This window comes from Pseudophryne corroboree, chromosome 2 (assembly GCF_028390025.1).
Source record: "Pseudophryne corroboree isolate aPseCor3 chromosome 2, aPseCor3.hap2, whole genome shotgun sequence".
NCBI lineage: Eukaryota > Metazoa > Chordata > Amphibia > Anura > Myobatrachidae > Pseudophryne > Pseudophryne corroboree.
Genome location: NC_086445.1, coordinates 976,090,800 through 976,113,597, shown reverse-complemented (window position 1 = coordinate 976,113,597; position 22,798 = coordinate 976,090,800). Strand labels below are relative to the sequence as shown.

Genomic DNA, 22,798 nt, shown 5'->3' with positions numbered 1-22,798 from the left:
TCAGCTCTTTTGCTTCCCTCTCTCCACAGCACTCTCCGCCGTTGTTCCGCTGCTGGGCCGTCGATTCCGCCCCCTCTTCTGGCTCCGGCCCGTCTTCCGGCGTTGTCTTCTTCTTCTGTCCCGACTTCTGTCTTCTCCGGCGCCGCCGCTTCTTCTTCCGCTGCTGGTCTTCGTCTTCTGTCCTCTGGAGCTCTTCTCTGCTCCGGCGCGCAACTAACTCCCGCCGCCGCCCAGCGCCTGATATAAGACGCTGGGAGGAGGCTGGGCCATGACGCGGCGGACTCCCATTGGTCCGCCGCGGCGACCCCTCATTGGGCGCCAAGCCGCGAGCAGCGATTGGCTCGCGTTTGGCGCCCATTTCAAATCTGGAACCGCTGATTGGAGGAACTTGGATCCTCTTGGATCCTCGTTCCTCCGTACTCCGGCGCGCTCGTCGCGCTGCCGCCCGCCGCGCTGCCGCCCGCCGCCTCACACTAAGCTAAAATACACTCCCCCATAGGCGTGGACTATTGATCGCAGCAGCAGCAAAAAGTTGCTGGCTGCGATCAACTCGGAATGACCACCAATACATAAGATACTGTCAGTCAGGGGATTGTGATGTGATTGATAATACAGAAAGGTAGCCTGGAGTGAGGCAGTTTTGTTGGGACTACAACTTCCAGCATGCCCTGCAAGCTGCCCGTGTTAACTCTCCTACAACACTATCTTGTTCCATTGCCAGTCACGGAGCGCCCCCTGGCGGCGGCAGCAGGGAGAGGCCGGAACCTTAGTGACAGGCTTTCTGTGAGTGGGGGAAGGATTTGTAGTCGGACCCATAGTGCAGCATGTGTCGGGGATGAATGTCACATTGGCCGCTGCACCGGGACCGGCATGTGGAGTGTACCCAGGATGGCGGGGAGCTGCGCCCTGCGGGCAGGCCGGGGAAGTAAGTGGGGTCCTGGCTCTCTTACAGCCATCTGGCCTCATTACATGGCTGTCAGATGCAGCAGCCACCTATACCATGGCGCTGTACGGTGTGCTGTGACCCTGTGTCAGTGCCTGGTGGCTTTAGTCACAGTCTTACCTCATCCTGCTGCATGTGCACCCACCTCTGTCCTTCCCAGTGTCTGCTTTTCCCACTTATCTTCTACAGGCAATAGTGTGATACAGGGGCAGATGCATCAGCCAGTGATTGCCCCTTTTCCTGCTGCATGTGCACACACCACTGTCCTTCCCACTGTGTGAGACAGAGCCTGCTTCTGCTTTTCCCACTTATTTTCCACAGTCAATAGTGTGATACATGGGAAGATGCATCAGGCGGTGATTACCCCTTTTCTCTGTGACAATGCAGAAATAAAGAGTTATCACTGCTTCTCCAAAATCTACTAAAAGGCAGGGCGGCGGTGTGTTTCGCTTCACTTAATAATGCCACAGCAAAGCAGTATGGCTCCTTTAGTAAGCCACAAAAAAGTTGAGCTCATTGCTTGTGCTCATAGTTGCACCCGGGGGATGCCCATAGTGTCCAGATGCCCACTTTTGCGAGCAGGGCTCTCTCCTTCTGTGGCCTCTACTGAAATATGCAATCACGGGCTGTAATTATGTTTATATGTATGTTGTGAACTTAATTACTACTGTCCTGTTTGATCTATATCAACTGACTGGTTTATCCTCTGTGTGCCCTATAAATATTAGGTAATAATAACAAGTATATACTCCCAACAACATGCTAGAGGTACATGAGTGTCTCTCTTTGGTCATGCCCTAGGTCTGTACTCTGTGGCCACAGCTGCTAAACTCTCCAATGCTGAGAATTCCCGCAGGCGCTCGGAGCTGTACGAGAAAGAGAAGGAGAGACAGCTATCTCTGTATCCACGCATTGAGAAGATTGAGGTGAAATATGTGGGGAAGACCAATCCGGAGACTGTGTTTGTGATGAATAAAGGGCTGTCTACACCGTACAACTGTGCCATGCGTGAGTAACACGTTCTAGAGCATTCCAGTGGGTCTGTCACTCAACAGCACTTCAGATTGATTTTACAAATGATCAAATTGGCCTGGCTTGCTACTGTAATGGTGCTCGCACTTGCTATCCAGCTGTTCCGCATGACCAGATCTTTGGGTGACCTCATTGCAAAAATGACCAGTTCCTAATGGCTTCCTGACTGTACTACTGGGTCAGCTAATTCCATCACACACAGCTTCAGTGACCATTCCACTTGCATTTTCCCCATACCAGTAGGATTGCATTTTGATCATTTATAGCAGTGGTTTCCAACTCCAATCCTTAGAGACCCCTAGCTGTACTTTAAAAGAATGACAGTCACACAGGTTATAAGGACTTTCTCCTCAATTGTGTGTATAGTGTATCATATTGTGGGGGTGGTGCTACCCTGTACCCTGGCATATATAGGGGTGTGTTCAATTATAGTCGGAAAGCCAGCAGTTTCCGACTTTTTTAGGTTATATCATGATTCAACCCGTTACATGGTACTGCCGTTTTTCCGACAGGTCGGCAATTCCGACTTGTCGGAAAACACGTGGATCGGCGTATTAGCCACGGATTCACGTCTTCTGTCTGATTTGCGGCCAAATCCGACATCTTTTAGTCCCGTTTTCGACAATGTCAATCCCACTTTAAAAAAAAGTCGGATTGACATTGTCGAGAACAGCCAAAACCTGCCTGATTTGGCTGCAAATTGAATACTGCATTGACGGATCCTTTCTGTCGGAAAAGATCCGACATGCATTGAATAGACCCCATAGTCTAACACACAAGGAAAGAAGGTAATAATAATAATATGGCCAAATAAATAAATAAATGAATTCACTTCATAAAAAGAAAACTCCAAACTCATAAAATGAGGAAATATTAAAATAAAGAAAGATGAAAGGAAAAATGATGCTGAAATTGGTGACAGAGACTGTGAAGCCTATAGGGGTAGGAGGTAGAATATATAAGATAATGATAAATCACTCAGCTTGATACAGTATATGGTCAGTGTACATCTTTATATATACCGTAGTCGAGCAGTAAATTATTAATGTATTTAAGTATTAAATTATTGTATCGTTCACTGGAAATGTATCTTTCAATAAATTGAATATATTCTCTAATCTTGCAGATCCTAATCATTGTCCCCAAGATGACAATCCACATATTATCACCATTGATAAAACTAAATTCCTGGATTAAAGTTAATATCCAGAATAGGAGTTAGTGGGATTAAATACTTTATTCCAGTGGTTCCCAAACTTTTTTGAGTCACGGCACTCTAGAGTATCAGAATTGTTTTCTCGACACCCCTAGGCCAAAAGTTCTTTATTGAGAGATTAAGAAAGAAATTAAAGTAAATTGTGTGTTATTATATCATCCTAAAGGCCCATACACACTTGACGATGCACACGTCGTTAACGACTTCCCTTGAACTTCCCTTGAACAGCTGAGCAAACGACATGAGCATACACACTACCAACGACCAAAGACCATTCATCGTTGAAGCATCCAAGCTGAACAGTTTATTAAAATAATGAGCTGGGAACAGGGCTGGTGAACAGTGGCTTGGTCGTTGGTCGTTCACACCATACACATTCAACGACGTCTCTGGTCGGTAACGACCATAGTGGAAATTGAGCATACATGCTCCACAGATAAGCGAGGGTCGTTAATGTCCCGCGGGGCCGCGCATCGGTGGTCGTCGGATGCATACACACTTGACGATATAATGAGCGACGTCGTTGATGAGGGCTGAAATGATCGACGTCGCTCATTTTATCGTCAAGTGTGTATGGGCCTTTAGGTTCAGTTATGGGGTGAGGGACGAGATTTGCTTCTGTTTGTCCACATCTTTTGATTGATGGCCACTAACACTGGTTTTGTCTATTACATTAACCATAAATAATTTGAATTGGTCCAGGACCACCAATCCAAGTTACCCCTGCAAGTGTCCCAAGGAAGCCAAGGGTACCACGGCACACAATTTGAGAACACTGCCTAATACAGTAGTTTAAACTTCTCCTTGTACAGGACCTCTGTGCAATTTCTTCAGGCACAGGAGTGTTTAGCGTTGTAACAACCCTACTAGATGTACTGCACACCCCTCCTAGTCTCCGTTCAATTTAAGTATCCAGGTAGTGGATGCCTTTAAAAATGCCCAGTATAATCTGGTGTTCTAAATACAGCAACAGTAACCAGCTAAATTGATAAACCTTGATACAATGTTGCTAGTTGCTTTTGTATCAATATATACTCAGTTCAGTGTGCCTATAGGCCCGTAAACACTGGCCGATATATCACGGGTCCGTCGGCCAGTGTGTACGGCCGATACGTCTGTGAACGCCGTCATTCACAGACGTATCACGTCGGCCCCGCAGCACAGCCGACGGCCAATATATCTACCGATATATTGGCGCGTCGCTGTGTGTGTACGGCGGTCGGCCGACCGCCCGTACACATGCTGCGGCGGCCGGCGGTGATTGACAGCTGAACTGGGCGGGAGTGTGTACACGCCCGCCCAGTTCATGACGTCAGTCCCCAACGGATCGGGCAGTGTGTATGCTCAACACACTGCCCGATCTGTCCATAGATATATCTGCAGATCAATTGATCGGCAGATATATCTACCAGTGAGTACCCACTTTAACTGTGACACCTGTCTGTTAAGACACACGGGGGGCGATTCAGATTTTTGGGGGACAGCCAAAGTAATGGGCGCCCATTATAGCAATTTACTTGTTGCTCATATTGGGCGCCATTACTTTATATGCGCTCATATAGACTGGGTTTAGCCGCAAAGTCCTGGTTAGGGTGCCTAAACCATGGACTTTTCGCACATTTCTTCTTGCTGTCTCGGGAAGCACTGGTTAGAAATGTCTCCCTTGTGGCTAACGGGCGTCTAAATGGAACAACAATTGAATTGCTCTGTTTTGCACCCCTGATTGGCAGTTGTGGGGTGAAAACAATGGAATCAAACCCAATGAGAGGTGAGCAAAATGCTCCTAGCTGAGTAAATGGCGATTGTTATGAAATGGATTTTCCATGTCCCTTTACATTCAAAGAACATAATTATCAGTATTAAGTTTAATCTTTAATACATTGCAAACAGTGATGGGAATAAAGTCCTCCGTATTTTCTTACACATAGATGTTGATACAGTATCTGATAATGCAAATTAATCTTGTGTTATAACGGCTCTGGACCCCTAGCAGTGCATGTTTTACAGATTTCCTAGTTGGTCAATAGGTGTAGTGGTTGCTGGCTGTGCCATTGTAAAAGATCCACAGGGATATAGTGGTTGGTATTTGGGTCACATTGACCAACTTAAGTTGTGTGTAGGCAGCTTATGCGCTCTGAGAAATGTGTCCCTCTCCCTTCAGAGCCGCTAGTCCATTAGCAGTTTTTTCAACCTAAAATCATCCCCCTCTCATTGGATTCATTGTACCCTTTATCCTTAAATTATAAATGTTCATAAAAATTAAGAAGGTAAAGGGCCTAATTCAGACCTGATCGCTGCTGTGCGGTTTCGCGGAGCAGCGATCAGGTCTGAACTGCGCATGCCAGACAGCCGACTGCTGTCTCGGCCCCGCGATCGCCTCTGCCTGGTTGACAAGCAGAGGCGGTCGCTGGGCGGGAGGGGGTGGGCCGGCGGAGTTTGGCTGCCGTTTAGGGGGCGCGACCGGGTAATGCAGGCGTGCACGGACCATTGGGGGTAGGGCGTGCCGCGGCAGCTGCGAGATGTCGCACACAGCCGCTGCGACCCTCACAGCGACGGGTAGCTCCCTGCCAGCGTGCAGGAGCTGCGCGGGTGGGGAGCTACTCTTCAAGTACAAAGCATCGCCGCCGTGCGATGCTTTTGTACTTGTGCGACGGGGTAGGGCCTGACATGCGGGGCGGACTAGCCCTGTGCTGGGCGTCCCCCCGCATGTCAGGGAAGCTGATCGTAGATGGGGTGGTATTCAGTATACCGGTTGTTGGGATCCCGGCGCACAGTATACCGGCGCTGGAATCCCGACAACCGGCATACCAACACCTTTTCTCCCTCTTGGGGGTCCACGACCCCCCTGGAGGGAGAATTGCGAGCGCAGCTGAAGAGACCTTTCTGTGACAGCAGTCACGGGGGGGGTCTCTGCATTCGGGGAAAGGGGTCCCATGTGTAAACATGGGACCCCTTTCAGTCCATGTGGTTCGGGTGTTCGTTTTTTTTTTTTGCCAAGTACGTGGATTATAATCTGGACACTGGATCAGGTGAGTATAATTTTATTCACAGGTACACGTGGATTCTACTTGGACAAGTGGACAGAGGTCGGCGTGTGAACATAGGTAAGTATGTATGTGTCGACATGTGTGTAATAAAGTTTTACTATCACGGTGTGCGTGTCCTGTTTTTATTTGGGTATTTTTTTTCCAGTAGAGCTACAGGTACCAGCGGGCCCGTTTTTCTCCCGCATGCTGGTACTTGTGGTTTTCCAAGTACCAGCTTGCGGGGGAGGCTTGCTGGGACTTGTAGTACTACTGGAAAAAACAATATTCTTACACTTTTCTCAAGGCTATCAGCCCCCCATCCGCAGCCCTTGGATGGGGGGGGACAGCCTCGGGCTTCACCCCTGGCCCTTGGGTGGCTGGGGGGGGCACCCCTTGATTGAAGGGGTCCCCACTCCCCAAGGGTACCCCGGCCAGCGGTGACTAGTTGGATATTTAATGCCATGGCCGCAGGGCACTGTATAAAAGTGACCCCCGGCTGTGGCATTATCTGTCCAGCTAGTGGAGCCCGATGCTGGTGTAAAAAATACGGGGGACCCCTACTCTTTTTGTCCCCCGTATTTTTTGCACCAGGCGCAGAGCCCGGTGCTGGTTTTAAAAATACGGGGGATCCCCTGTCAGTTTTCCCCCCGGATTTTTAGAACCAGGACCGGCTCGAAGAGCCCGAGGCTGGTTATGCTTAGGAGGGGGGACCCCACGCCATTTTTTTCGGGTTTTTACCATTCCATTTAAAAAAAAAAAAAAAAAAAACAAATATATATATATATATATATATATATATATATATTTTTTTTTTTTTTAAATATATAAATAATACTTGTGCCTCCAAAATAGACAAACCAAGTACCTAATCCCTTCTAATATAAATAGATATGCTGTTACCAATAAAAAAAACACTAAAAAAAACATGTTTTAATTTTTTTTTTATTAGATTCCGCCACCAAAGTGTGACGGATTGAAAATGATGAATTTACTGTCTAATAGCACTGTTGTCGAATTTCCAAACTTCAATTGAATATACTTTTGGAGAATTGCCGCATTTGTACCATTGCAGAAATGTAGAATTTGACAAATGTCGAACTTCAAAAAGTCGAATTTTGAAAGTCCGTTTTTTTGACGGAAAATACTGAATTGCATTGTCGAATTTTTTTTCCCGGCGAAAAAGTCCAGTTTTTCGACAATTTCGGGAATTCGACCGCAATTGCATATACCCCTATATGTTTATTCTGAAGGAAGCAGAAAAGTTTAATGAAAAAGTTAAAACTCTTAATCGGTTGGGGATTATGAAATATAAACTACTGCAGAATGTGGCTGCACTATATAAGTAACTGTAAATAAAATGAAATGCTTCTTCCATATACAAGCAAGAAGCAAATATGACTACGTAGAAAAGATGTCAAATTTGTACTGTCTGTTAATGATGAAACCATGGGGCCTGATTCTGAGTCATTACTTATGCGAATGTGAGAATCTGCCTGTGTATACTGAAAATCCCCGCGTCTCCATACAGAAGCCTTCCCCATACACCGATTTCATTACTATCTGGACTTGCACCAACACGTGCTAGGTACAAACAGACGTTCCATCTCCTTCTGCTCTCTACGATCAAGCAAGGTAGTCTAATGTAGGCCGTCGGTAACATTCCTATGAGACAGGCCAGTTCCATACTGTTGCTAGGTCGCTGGCCCGTCACCATCTAGAAACGCCCGTTATTTGTAAAGTGTGACCTGCTCAGTCAGTTTGCAATAGCGGTCTCCAGCTGTAAGCGCACAATTTATTTCTTTGGCTCTTACACAGTATACTGAAGTCTGTGGGATGTAGCTGCATCTGCAGACAGGTCTGATTCAGAATCTACGCTCTGTTTTTTTTTTTTAATCTTCTGAATTAATCCTTTGTTTATGCTTTTCTCTGATTAATAGTCACACTGGTAGAAGCAGAAAGCTGCCACTAGAGGGTGTACGTCTCCCACTTTTCATTATAACTACAAAGCTATCGCTTGTTACTGAGCAACTAAACATGTATTATGCCAGATTGATAATTTGCTTGTTCATTTTTAACTTTGGCAGAAGATTAATCTTTTTTACTACCTGTTATAGGTTTGGAAGCCGGGCTGTAAAGTATTCTGCTCTAGCACACGTATGTAATAAATGCAAATCATTCAAAACTGGGGTGGGACCATATTTTGTAAGCAAAGACATTGTTAATGCAATTCTGTCTGCTAGAATCTGATGTAAAAACAGGGAGTGCTGCTTCCACGTATTGCAGTACATGTCGGTCTGACTCTTATGGCCAGCCCTATACTAAACATATGGATGGTGTAATGGTTAGCATTACTGCCTCACAGCACTGAGGTCATGGGTTAGATTCCCACCGTGGCCCTAACTGTGTGGAGTTTGTATATTCTCCCCTTACTTGTGTGGGTTTACTTCGGGTACTCCAGTTTCCTCCCACAATCCTAAAAATATACTGGTAGGTTAATTGGATGCCAGCAAAAATGTACCGTAGCGTGAATGTGTGTGTGTGTGTGTACATGTGATAGGGAATATAGATTGTAAGCTCCACTGGGGCAGGGACTGATGTGAATGGCCCAAATATTCTCGGTAAAGCGCTGCGGAATATGGGTGCGCTATATTAATAACTGGTAATAAATAAATTGGCGTGAATTCACTCTGAGCTTTAACATGATCACTGCCGTGCTGTGTAACTAGCATGAGTCTCACCTGCGCACAAAGGTAAGTATTCCCCAAGCAATAGCTGCCACTAGACACCCAGGGAATCGCATTACACAAGTTTACTGGGGAGCGGGAGCTGCAATAAGCTCTGGATTGTGACAGGTGAAGCTCTGCCTGCCCTGACTGCACATCACTGATTCAAACTACTGGGTGCGCTGATGTTTGGGCGCCCAATCCGCCCGGCTTTGGGGGTCATTCCGACCGATTGCTCGCTGCATTTTGTCACAGCGATCGGGTCGGAACTGCGCATGAGACAGAGGCGGTCGCTGGGCGGGAGGGGGCTGGACGGCGCCGTTAAGCCGCCGTTTAGGGGGAGCGGTCTGGCCATCGCAGGCGGTCCGCAGCGGCTGCATGACGTCTTCTGTGGAGGGTGCCGGACTGACATGCGGGGCGGATTAGCCCTGTGCTGGGCGTCCCCACGCATGTCAGTGTGAATGATCGTAACTGTGCTAAATTTAGCACAGCTACGATCAACTCGGAATGACCCCCTTTAAGCGGATATTTGCTCACACCTCAGGGTGCCCGCAGCACAAACAATTGAATAGCTCCCGTCACTTTAAACAGGAGCTGCAGCTGCAGAAAAAACAATTGAATTCCACCGATTGATTAATGTAGAATGACTAATGTAATATCCTATTCTCTAAGGCAGGGATGGGGGACCTTCGGCCTTCCAGCTGTTGTTGAACTACACATCCCAGCATGCCCTGCTACAGTTTTGCTATTTGGCCATGCTAAAACTGTTGCAAGGCATGCTGGGATGTGTAGTTCAACAGCAGCTGGAGGGCCGAAGGTTCCCCATCCCTGCTCTAAGGCATATTTTATTTTCGCAACTTAAACACGCAAGAAGATAATAACTTTAAGCTTTTACAGAACACTAAGTGATTGCAGTCACGGACAGTTCACAGTACAGGATTCCATTTGTGTCCGGTAACACCACAGCTGCCTTAAGGTTCCATCTGCTGGTATCACTGTAACCTGTTAATGGAGTGTGTCCTCGGTACCATGTAACTCCGCTGTGCACTCCGCGTTCTTATCTCCAGGCTGACCCTGAGACGTGGCATGGGACTTTTCTTTCATGCATTTTGCGGATTGTACTGGATCATTAAGAACTACAGTGACTGGAAATTGTATAATAATGGGTGCATTTTTCTGTACAGTTTGTTTGGATTCTTACGGCCCATATCGAAATAATCAAACACACACATGTTGAATCAGGCATGCACACGTGTAAGGCTGCAACTTGAGTTGCCACCTCATCCCTTTAATTCTTGACACACATTAATTACACAGGTTCTGTGGCTGGCTGACTTCAAGACTCCATTTCACTTGGTTTTAATCAGCCACAGAACCTGTGTAATTAATGTGTCCAGAATTAAAGGGATGAGGTGGCAACCCTAGTTGCAACTGAGCACTATGATATGTTAGGGTTCCATTGTGTTCATTGTATTACCCACACAGGCCTGGTTTTATGCTCATTGTCTCACAGGTATTCTGCTTAGAGACATGTCACGATATACTGTGACACCTCCGTTTATGAACATGGTTGCATTGGAAAACCGAAGCACAAGGTAGAAAAGGAAATTATATTTGATAGCCAAAGTACACATTGACTAATTGTGTAACTACTGGAGGCTGCTATGAAACTCTGTTTTAATCAAAATGACTTCAATTTAAAAAAATAAAAATAAATTGTTTCGCCAAATGGAAAGTGTCTCAGTGGATCTAACGCTTTGTGTCGGATGCCCTGTAGATCAGAGCTGCCCAGTCGGCACCAAATGATTTCCTAAGGCGTCTTTATTTGAAAGACATTTCACTTTCATGTTTATTAATATGTCTAGTTTAGCAAAAACACACGTTGGCTTGTAGGAAAGAACTTGTAATGCTGCTCATGTATATTTGTACCTGCAAAGAGTACAGATCAAGTGGCCAATTCGGACTTGGTCAAAATAGCATTCACGTGGTCAGTAGTTGTGGGTATATGTCTGTATGAGGAATGGCACAGACCCTCGTCATGTGCAAAGTCATCATCACTATGGTTTGCAAACTTGTGCCAGCCTATACTGATGCAGGGGATCTGGTTTGTATTCAGACAGATCTCTTGGTGCGCGTAATTCATTATAGACTACCATTCTGACAGCATGGCCACGACTTGCCCTCTGTGAACGTCCGTTTGAACAAAAGGGAGAGAGAACGGTCTTATGTGAGCGCACTCTTATTCAGATCGGTAAATACTGTGAATAATATATGGAGAATAAAACATGACCTTTATTATTATATGGGTGTATTCAATTATTGTCAGGAACTGCCGTCTTGTCGGAAGTTTTTCCGACTTGTTTAGGTCGTAAGGGGTTCCGACCTATTCAATGCCGGCTCAGATCTTCTGACAAGTCGGGAACCTCCGACTTGTCGGATAACACGTGGATTGTCGGAAGCGCGGCCAAACCTGACAGGTTTTAGCCCCGTTTCCGACAATGTCAAGCCGACTTTAAAAAATGTCGGATTGGCATTGTGTGGAACGGGCCAAACCTGTCGAGTTTGGACGATTATTGAATACTCACATGTCAGATCCTTACCGTTGGAAAGCATCCGACATGAATTGAATATACCCCATAGTCAATAGGATAAATTAGTGTCCACCCTGCAACAAGTTTAAAATACTTAGTGAAAAAAAATAAAAAATGTTTTCACAATTTAAAATGTGTTCTGGTCAATCAATATCACAGATGGATTGAAAGGATGTAGACACGGATAGTGCTACATCAGTTTCACCCTGACCAGTACAGAGGAATCTTTATTAATGAGACCCTAAATGGGTCAAATGACACAGGGGAGAGTCTTTACACCAATAATACAAATAACTTGGTTATTTAGCTTTTCATAACTCAAGGTAGCTGAGAGATACCAGTGAAAGAAGAAAAGTGATGATTCTGCTGTTAGTGTTATATTCAGATCACAAACCCATGTTATTCCACAAGTTTCTACAACACCCGGTATTCCTTGGAGGTCTCCCTTCCAAGTACTAACCCAGCCCTGCACTGTAGAAACGGGCAAGTAAGACGGGACCGGAATGCGTAAAACACTCAATTGCCCCCCAGATGCAGAAGCCCAGCAGCTGCACAAGAGCAGGTGCTAAAAATCAACACGGACTTGTGAGCAACTCTGAATGGGCCCCAAAGTTAGAAGGAGGGGGGGGGGGGGTGGAAGTGTTGTTTTCCACACACGCCAGAGTTTTTGTCTGTCGTTCCAGTGGAGGGTCTATTGTAACCCTCCTCCGGTTAAAAAGAGTTGATAGGAACAGACAATAGTTTACACTCTGCTGCATTGCACAATGATAATGTAGAGGAGCACAGTTTAAACAGGATGATTGACACACATGATAACTCACCATGCATTATAATTAAAAGAAGGTATGTATTATGTGAGCCCAATGTTTATTACAACGTGCGATACCTTAGATACCTCTTGGTAGGGCCCATAAAAGTTCTGCTACGTAACAATCAAAACCTGTCTGGTTTATCGCTGTGTATTTAACAGCTTATCTGGATCTGAGTGTCTTATCTAGCAGAGTCATTCTATCTGATTTACTGAGATTATTAAAGAAGAATGCTTAGAGGTGCTACAAATTCAGATCACCATGTAAAACAGGCAAAGTATTCTGGAGATGTTGTAGAGGCGTCAAGACAAGGGCCGATGTGACTTAGTAGTCTGTATCATGGCACTTTTTTGTATTGTTATTATAAAAATGAATTCACTATGGGGGTTATTCAGGTGCTGCACTGCAGGTGGGGCAGATGTAACATGTGCAGAGAGTTAGATTTGGGTGGGTTATATTATTTCTGTGCAGGGTAAATACTGGCTGATTTATGTTCAAACTGAATACTGAATTGCAGCGTAAACACACCACACCCAGATCTAACTCTCTGCACATGTTATATCTGCCCCACCTGCAGTGCAGCATGGTTTTGCCTATTTGCTTTGCTAACAACTCTGAATGTACTAAGTGTGTAAGTCATAGCGGTTAAGGTAACCGCCGTCCTTGCGATTTACATCCTGGCCACGCTGGAGGAATCTTTCACTCCTGAGAATCTGACACTGCAAATCTATACAGTGTCCGTTTCTAGACCTGGGCGGAGGCTTCAGGAGAGGAATCGTAAAATCTCCTGGCGATAGGGGACTGAAGTGGGCAGTATTGGTTGTGATATATATCGAGGCCTTGTTAAATTGTTTAGCGGTGCTCTTAATTGCCAAGTTGTCGTTCATTTGCCTGTTGTTTTTTTATTTTTTTATTCTGGTCTTCAAAACTTTTTGGATGACGAGTGTCTGATCACCGATACCACACCTGTCTCTTTGCGATACCTTCGGCTGATTTTATTTCTGTTATATTTGTTTAGCTGTAATAATGCTTTTATTATCCTAGAACTAGATCTTAAGGCCAGTACTCACGGGCCGGTGTGTATTGTCCCACTGCACCTGTGCGTCCACCGACGCGTTTCTACCCCAAACACCTTGAAAAAGACCCCTGTTTGGGGTAGAAACTAGAGATGAGCGCCGGAAATTTTTCGGGTTTTGTGTTTTGGTTTTGGGTTCGGTTCCGCGGCCGTGTTTTGGGTTCGACCGCGTTTTGGCAAAACCTCACCGAATTTTTTTTGTCGGATTCGGGTGTGTTTTGGATTCGGGTGTTTTTTTAAAAAAACCCTAAAAAACAGCTTAAATCATAGAATTTGGGGGTAATTTTGATCCCAAAGTATTATTAACCTCAAAAAACATAATTTACACTCATTTTCAGCCTATTCTGAACACATCACACCTCACAATATTATTTTTAGTCCTAAAATTTGCACCGAGGTCGCTGTGTGAGTAAGATAAGCGACCCTAGTGGCCGACACAAACACCGGGCCCATCTAGGAGTGGCACTGCAGTGTCACGCAGGATGGCCCTTCCAAAAAACCCTCCCCAAACAGCACATGACGCAAAGAAAAAAAGAGGCGCAATGAGGTAGCTGACTGTGTGAGTAAGATTAGCGACCCTAGTGGCCGACACAAACACCGGGCACATCTAGGAGTGGCACTGCAGTGTCACGCAGGATGTCCCTTCCAAAAAACCCTCCCCAAACAGCACATGACGCAAAGAAAAAAAGAGGCGCAATGAGGTAGCTGTGTGAGTAAGATTAGCGACCCTAGTGGCCGACACAAACACCGGGCCCATCTAGGAGTGGCACTGCAGTGTCACGCAGGATGTCCCTTCCAAAAAACCCTCCCCAATCAGCACATGATGCAAAGAAAAAGAAAAGAAAAAAGAGGTGCAAGATGGAATTATCCTTGGGCCCTCCCACCCACCCTTATGTTGTATAAACAAAACAGGACATGCACACTTTAACCAACCCATCATTTCAGTGACAGGGTCTGCCACACGACTGTGACTGATATGACGGGTTGGTTTGGACCCCCCCCAAAAAAGAAGCAATTAATCTCTCCTTGCACAAACTGGCTCTACAGAGGCAAGATGTCCACCTCATCTTCACCCTCCGATATATCACCGTGTACATCCCCCTCCTCACAGATTATCAATTCGTCCCCACTGGAATCCACCATCTCAGCTCCCTGTGTACTTTGTGGAGGCAATTGCTGCTGGTCAATGTCTCCGCGGAGGAATTGATTATAATTCATTTTAATGAACATCATCTTCTCCACATTTTCTGGATGTAACCTCGTACGCCGATTGCTGACAAGGTGAGCGGCGGCACTAAACACTCTTTCGGAGTACACACTTGTGGGAGGGCAACTTAGGTAGAATAAAGCCAGTTTGTGCAAGGGCCTCCAAATTGCCTCTTTTTCCTGCCAGTATAAGTACGGACTGTGTGACGTGCCTACTTGGATGCGGTCACTCATATAATCCTCCACCATTCTATCAATGTTGAGAGAATCATATGCAGTGACAGTAGACGACATGTCCGTAATCGTTGTCAGGTCCTTCAGTCCGGACCAGATGTCAGCATCAGCAGTCGCTCCAGACTGCCCTGCATCACCGCCAGCGGGTGGGCTCGGAATTCTGAGCCTTTTCCTCGCACCCCCAGTTGCGGGAGAATGTGAAGGAGGAGATGTTGACAGGTCGCGTTCCGCTTGACTTGACAATTTTGTCACCAGCAGGTCTTTCAACCCCAGCAGACCTGTGTCTGCCGGAAAGAGAGATCCAAGGTAGGCTTTAAATCTAGGATCGAGCACGGTGGCCAAAATGTAGTGCTCTGATTTCAACAGATTGACCACCCGTGAATCCTTGTTAAGCGAATTAAGGGCTGCATCCACAAGTCCCACATGCCTAGCGGAATCGCTCCGTGTTAGCTCCTTCTTCAATGCCTCCAGCTTCTTCTGCAAAAGCCTGATGAGGGGAATGACCTGACTCAGGCTGGCAGTGTCTGAACTGACTTCACGTGTGGCAAGTTCAAAGGGCATCAGAACCTTGCACAACGTTGAAATCATTCTCCACTGCACTTGAGACAGGTGCATTCCATCTCCTATATCGTGCTCAATTGTATAGGCTTGAATGGCCTTTTGCTGCTCCTCCAACCTCTGAAGCATATAGAGGGTTGAATTCCACCTCGTTACCACTTCTTGCTTCAGATGATGGCAGGGCAGGTTCAGTAGTTTTTGGTGGTGCTCCAGTCTTCTGTACGTGGTGCCTGTACGCCGAAAGTGTCCCGCAATTTTTCTGGCCACCGACAGCATCTCTTGCACGCCCCTGTCGTTTTTTAAAAAATTCTGCACCACCAAATTCAAGGTATGTGCAAAACATGGGACGTGCTGGAATTTGCCCATATTTAATGCACACACAATATTGCTGGCGTTGTCCGATGCCACAAATCCACAGGAGAGTCCAATTGGGGTAAGCCATTCCGCGATGATCTTCCTCAGTTGCCGTAAGAGGTTTTCAGCTGTGTGCGTATTCTGGAAAGCGGTGATACAAAGCGTAGCCTGCCTAGGAAAGAGTTGGCGTTTGCGAGATGCTGCTACTGGTGCCGCCGCTGCTGTTCTTGCGGCGGGAGTCCATACATCTACCCAGTGGGCTGTCACAGTCATATAGTCCTGACCCTGCCCTGCTCCACTTGTCCACATGTCCGTGGTTAAGTGGACATTGGGTACAACTGCATTTTTTAGGACACTGGTGAGTCTTTTTCTGACGTCCGTGTACATTCTCGGTATCGCCTGCCTAGAGAAGTGGAACCTAGATGGTATTTGGTAACGGGGGCACACTGCCTCAATAAATTGTCTAGTTCCCTGTGAACTAACGGCGGATACCGGACGCACGTCTAACACCAACATAGTTGTCAAGGACTCAGTTATCCGCTTTGCAGTAGGATGACTGCTGTGATATTTCATCTTCCTCGCAAAGGACTGTTGAACAGTCAATTGCTTACTGGAAGTAGTACAAGTGGGCTTACGACTTCCCCTCTGGGATGACCATCGACTCCCAGCGGCAACAACAGCAGCGCCAGCAGCAGTAGGCGTTACACGCAAGGATGCATCGGAGGAATCCCAGGCAGGAGAGGACTCGTCAGACTTGCCAGTGACATGGCCTGCAGGACTATTGGCATTCCTGGGGAAGGAGGAAATTGACACTGAGGGAGTTGGTGGGGTGGTTTGCGTGAGCTTGGTTACAAGAGGAAGGGATTTACTGGTCAGTGGACTGCTTCCGCTGTCGCCCAAAGTTTTTGAACTTGTCACTGACTTATTATGAATGCGCTGCAGGTGACGTATAAGGGAGGATGTTCCGAGGTGGTTAACGTCCTTACCCCTACTTATTACAGCTTGACAAAGGGAACACACGGCTTGACACCTGTTGTCCGCATTTCTGGTGAAATACCTCCACACCGAAGAGCTGATTTTTTTGGTATTTTCACCTGGCATGTCAACGGCCATATTCCTCCCACGGACAACAGGTGTCTCCCCGGGTGCCTGACTTAAACAAACCACCTCACCATCAGAATCCTCCTGGTCAATTTCCTCCCCAGCGCCAGCAACACCCATATCCTCCTCATCCTGGTGTACTTCAACACTGACATCTTCAATCTGACTATCAGGAACTGGACTGCGGGTGCTCCTTCCAGCACTTGCAGGGGGCATGCAAATAGTGGAAGGCGCATGCTCTTCACGTCCAGTGTTGGGAAGGTCAGGCATCGCAAACGACACAATTGGACTCTCCTTGTGGATTTGGGATTTCAAAGAACGCACAGTTCTTTGCGGTGCTTTTGCCAGCTTGAGTCTTTTCAGTTTTCTAGCGAGAGGCTGAGTGCTTCCATCCTCATGTGAAGCTGAACCACTAGCCATGAACATAGGCCAGGGCCTCAGCCGTTCCTTGCCACTCCGTGTGGTAAATGGCATATTGGCAAGTTTACGCTTCTCCTCCGACAATTTTATTTTAGGTTTTGGAGTCCTTTTTTTTCTGATATTTGGTGTTTTGGATTTGACATGCTCTGTACTATGACATTGGGCATCGGCCTTGGCAGACGACGTTGCTGGCATTTCATCGTCTCGGCCATGACTAGTGGCAGCAGCTTCAGCACGAGGTGGAAGTGGATCTTGATCTTTCCCTAATTTTGGAACCTCAACTTTTTTGTTCTCCATATTTTATAGGCAGAACTAAAAGGCACCTCAGGTAAACAATGGAGATGGATGGATTGGATACTAGTATACAATTATGGACGGACTGCCACGGTTAGGTGGTATAAAAAAAACCACGGTTAGGTGGTATATATTATAATAATAATACAATTATGGATGGACGGACTGCCTGCCGACTGCCGACACAGAGGTAGCCACAGCCGTGAACTACCGCACTGTACACTGGTTGATAAAGAGATAGTAGTATACTCGTAACAACTAGTATGACACTATGACGACGGTATAAAGAATGAAAAAAAAACCACGGTTAGGTGGTATATATTATAATAATAATACAATTATGGATGGACGGACTGCCTGCCGACTGCCGACACAGAGGTAGCCACAGCCGTGAACTACCGCACTGTACACTGGTTGATAAAGAGATAGTAGTATACTCGTAACAACTAGTATGACACTATGACGACGGTATAAAGAATGAAAAAAAAACCACGGTTAGGTGGTATATATTATAATAATAATACAATTATGGATGGACGGACTGCCTGCCGACTGCCGACACAGAGGTAGCCACAGCCGTGAACTACCGCACTGTACACTGGTTGATAAAGAGATAGTAGTATACTCGTAACAACTAGTATGACACTATGACGACGGTATAAAGAATGAAAAAAAAACCACGGTTAGGTGGTATATATTATAATAATAATACAATTATGGATGGACAGACTGCCTGCCGACTGCCGACACAGAGGTAGCCACAGCCGTGAACTACCGCACTGTACACTGGTTGATAAAGAGATAGTAGTATACTCGTAACAACTAGTATGACACTATGACGACGGTATAAAGAATGCAAAAAAAACCACAGTTAGGTGGTATATATTATAATAATAATACAATTATGGATGGACGGACTGCCTGCCGACTGCCGACACAGAGGTAGCCACAGCCGTGAACTACCGCACTGTACACTGGTTGATAAAGAGATAGTAGTATACTCGTAACAACTAGTATGACACTATGACGGTATAAAGAATGAAAAAAAAACCACGGTTAGGTGGTATATATTATAATAATAATACAATTATGGATGGACGGACTGCCTGCCGACTGCCGACACAGAGGTAGCCACAGCCGTGAACTACCGCACTGTACACTGGTTGATAAAGAGATAGTAGTATACTCGTAACAATTAGGATGACACTATGACGGTATAAAGAATGAAAAAAAAACCACGGTTAGGTGGTAGGTATATAATAATAAATAATACAATTCTGGTCGGACGGACTGCCTGCCGTGTGCCGACACAGAGGTAGCCACAGCCGTGAACTACCGCACTGTACACTGGTTGATAAAGAGATAGTAGTATACTCGTAACAATTAGGATGACACTATGACGGTATAAAGAATGAAAAAAAAACCACGGTTAGGTGGTAGGTATATAATAATAAATAATACAATTCTGGTCGGACGGACTGCCTGCCGTGTGCCGACACAGAGGTAGCCACAGCCGTGAACTACCGCACTGTACACTGGTTGATAAAGAGATAGTAGTATACTCGTAACAATTAGGATGACACTATGACGGTATAAAGAATGAAAAAAAAACCACGGTTAGGTGGTAGGTATATAATAATAAATAATACAATTCTGGTCGGACGGACTGCCTGCCGTGTGCCGACACAGAGGTAGCCACAGCCGTGAACTACCGCACTGTACACTGGTTGATAAAGAGATAGTAGTATACTCGTAACAATTAGGATGACACTATGACGGTATAAAGAATGAAAAAAAAACCACGGTTAGGTGGTAGGTATATAATAATAAATAATACAATTCTGGTCGGACGGACTGCCTGCCGTGTGCCGACACAGAGGTAGCCACAGCCGTGAACTACCGCACTGTACACTGGTTGATAAAGAGATAGTAGTATACTCGTAACAATTAGGATGACACTATGACGGTATAAAGAATGAAAAAAAAACCACGGTTAGGTGGTAGGTATATAATAATAAATAATACAATTCTGGTCGGACGGACTGCCTGCCGTGTGCCGACACAGAGGTAGCCACAGCCGTGAACTACCGCACTGTACTGTGTCTGCTGCTAATATAGACTGGTTGATATTTAAAGAGATATTAGTAGTATACAACAATACTATACTGGTGGTCAGGCACTGGTCACCACTCCTGCAGCAAAAGTGTGCACTGTTAATTAATATAATTGTACTCCTGGCTCCTGCTAACAACCTGCAGTGCTCCCCAGTCTCCCCCACAATTAATTATAAGCTTTTAATTTATACATTGATGACTGTGCAGCACACTGGGCTGAGCTGAGTGCACACAGACTGAGTCACACTGTGTGACTGACTGTGCTGTGTATCGTTTTTTTTTTCAGGCAGAGAACGGATATAGCAGAGAGAAGTGAACGGATATATTATATTAAATAAAAGTTAACTAGCAACTGCACTGGTCACTGACTGTGGTAAACTAACTCTGTCTGCGACTCTGCACAATCTCTCTCTATCTAATCTATCTATCTCTATTCTAATGGAGAGGACGCCAGACACGTCCTCTCCCTATCAATCTCAATGCACGAGTGAAAATGGCGGCGACGCGCGGCTCCTTATATAGAATCCGAGTCTCGCGATAGAATCCGAGCCTCGCGAGAATCCGACAGCGTCATGATGACGTTCGGGCGCGCTCGGGTTAACCGAGCAAGGCGGGAAGATCCGAGTCGCTCGGACCCGTGGAAAAAAAAGTGAAGTTCGTGCGGGTTCGGATTCAAAGAAACCGAACCCGCTCATCTCTAGTAGAAACGCGTCGGTGGACGCACAGGTGCCGTGGGACAATACACTGGAGGACTTGCCATTCTGTTCCAGCCAAACGAGGACTTAGAGGATTTTCGGGATCCTCTTGAACAAAAACCCGTATGAGGTCGGGCGGCTGAGTGACATCCTGCTGCAGCGCTACTGTAGCGCTGATCTCCCTTTATGCCCACCGGCTGTCCCCCCGCGGCTTGTCCCCCTCTCCTTCTCTGAGTCCCGTCTAAATTCGACTTGAAAAAGTTGAATTTTAGATGGGATTGAATAGGGGTTGTCGGATCCATTCCGACATATACATGTGGAATGGATCCGACTTTAATTGAATATACCATACTTTGAGGACTCGCGGCTACCACTTTGTACTGGCGTGTTGGAGGTCACATTGGTTACTACGAGTACTTGTTTTGTTTTTTGTTTTTTTCCCTTGGTATACTGAATATTGGAGACCAACAAAGAAGAGTTACAAAGGATTGGACACTATGGGGGGGAATATATCAGCCTGCGAGAAGCTGGAAGGGCGAGACTTTTTGCCGGTTCTCTTGGTTTTGTAAAGCAGCAATACCAGGTTGGTTTTGCTTTTAATTTAAAATACAGTAAACAATTCATTTTTGTTGGTCTGCGGTAAGTATACCAGAATTACTCCATTACTGCACATGTGAAATTGCCAAGGAGGGTGAATACTTATTTTTTTAAAGCCACTGTAAGGGGTGTAGTATGTCTGACCGGCGGTCAGCATACCGACGCTGGGATCACGGCGGGGAGGGGCGAGTGCAGCAAGCCCCTTGCGGGCTCGTGGCCTACGAGTGGAAATAGTCCCTGTTGGTCGGCATGCCGACCATCGGGATAGTGAGGGGGTGGGATGTCGGTGGAGGTCATGTGACCGTCGGTCTCCCGACCGCCAGTCACATGAATACCACCCACTGTAAGTATTCCTTTAATTTACAGTGTGATTTACATTTGTCACTTTCAGAATTATTAGAACTTCTGTACCGACAAGATCACGGGTATTTCTCTGACGTCCTAATGGATGCTGGGAACTCCGTAAGGACCATGGGGAATAGACGGGCTCCGCAGGAGACTGGGCACTCTAAAAGAAAGATTGGGTACTATCTGGTGTGCACTGGCTCCTCCCTCTATGCCCCTCCTCCAGACCTCAGTTAGAATCTGTGCCCGGCCAGAGCTGGGTGCTCCTAGTGGGCTCTCCTGAGCTTGCTAGAAAAGAAAGTATTTGTTAGGTTTTTTATTTTCAGTGAGATCTGCTGGCAACAGACTCACTGCTACGTGGGACTGAGGGGAGAGAAGCAAACCTACCTGCTTGCAGCTAGCTTGTGCTTCTTAGGCTACTGGACACCATTAGCTCCAGAGGGTTCGAACACAGGGCCTGACCTCGATCGTCCGTTCCCGGAGCCGCGCCGCCGTCCCCCTTGCAGAGCCAGAAGAAGCGATTAAATCGGCGGCAGAAGACTCCTGTCTTCATTAAGGTAGCGCACAGCACTGCAGCTGTGCGCCATTGCTCCCACAGCACACCACACACTCCGGTCACTGTAGGGTGCAGGGCGCTGAAGGGGGGCGCCCTGGGCAGCAATTATAATACCTTTTGGCATAAAATACACATAATACAGTCTGGAAACTGTATATGTGTAAAACCCCCCGCCATTGAGTACATAAAACGCGGGACAGAAGCCCGCCACTGAGGGGGCGGGGCCTTCTTCCTCAGCACACCAGCGCCATTTTCCCTTCACAGCTCCGCTGGAAGCAGCTCCCCAGGCTCTCCCCTGCAGTATCCTGATACAAGAAGGGTAAAAAAGAGAGGGGGGGGCACATAAATTTAGGCGCAAATAAGATATTTAAGCAGCTATTGGGTAAATCACTTTTTATAGTGTAAATCCCTGTGTTATATAGCGCTGTGGTGTGTGCTGGCATACTCTCTCTCTGTCTCCCCAAAGGACTTTGTGGGGTCCTGTCCTCAGTCAGAGCATTCCCTGTGTGTGTGCGGTGTGTCGGTACGGCTGTGTCGACATGTTTGAGGAGGAGGGTTACGTGGAGGCGGAGCAGGGGCTGATAAGTGTGGTGTCGCCCCCGACGGGGCCGACACCTGATTGGATGGATATGTGGAAGGTCTTAACCGACAGTGTCAACTCCTTACATAAAAGGTTCGATGACGCAGCAGCCTTGGGACAGCCGGGGTCTCAGCCCGTGCCTGCCCAGGCGACTCAGAAGCCGTCAGGGGCTCATAAACGCCCGCTAGCTCTGATGGTAGACACACATGTCGACACGGAGTCTGACTCCAGTGTAGATGAGGATGAGACAAATGTACAGTCTACAAAAGCCATCCGATGCATGATTACTGCAATGAAAGATGTATTGCACATTTCTGATATTAACCCGG

General features: G+C 46.5%; 1 protein-coding gene across 2 annotated transcripts in view; it reads left to right on the top strand.

Annotated features, from left to right (window-relative positions):
• The first annotated feature begins 792 nt into the window (after positions 1–792).
• Positions 793–22,798, top strand: part of MRPL39 (mitochondrial ribosomal protein L39) — a 258,260-nt gene continuing 236,254 nt past the window's right edge. The window contains exons 1-2 of one of the 2 annotated variants that reach the window (XM_063956372.1): positions 793–925; positions 1,745–1,951. In XM_063956372.1, coding sequence (XP_063812442.1) covers positions 871–925; positions 1,745–1,951 — 262 coding nt within the window. In that variant the 5' untranslated portion in view covers positions 793–870. The remainder of the gene's footprint in view (positions 926–1,744; positions 1,952–22,798) is intronic. The other variant, XM_063956371.1, reaches the window with a different exon arrangement.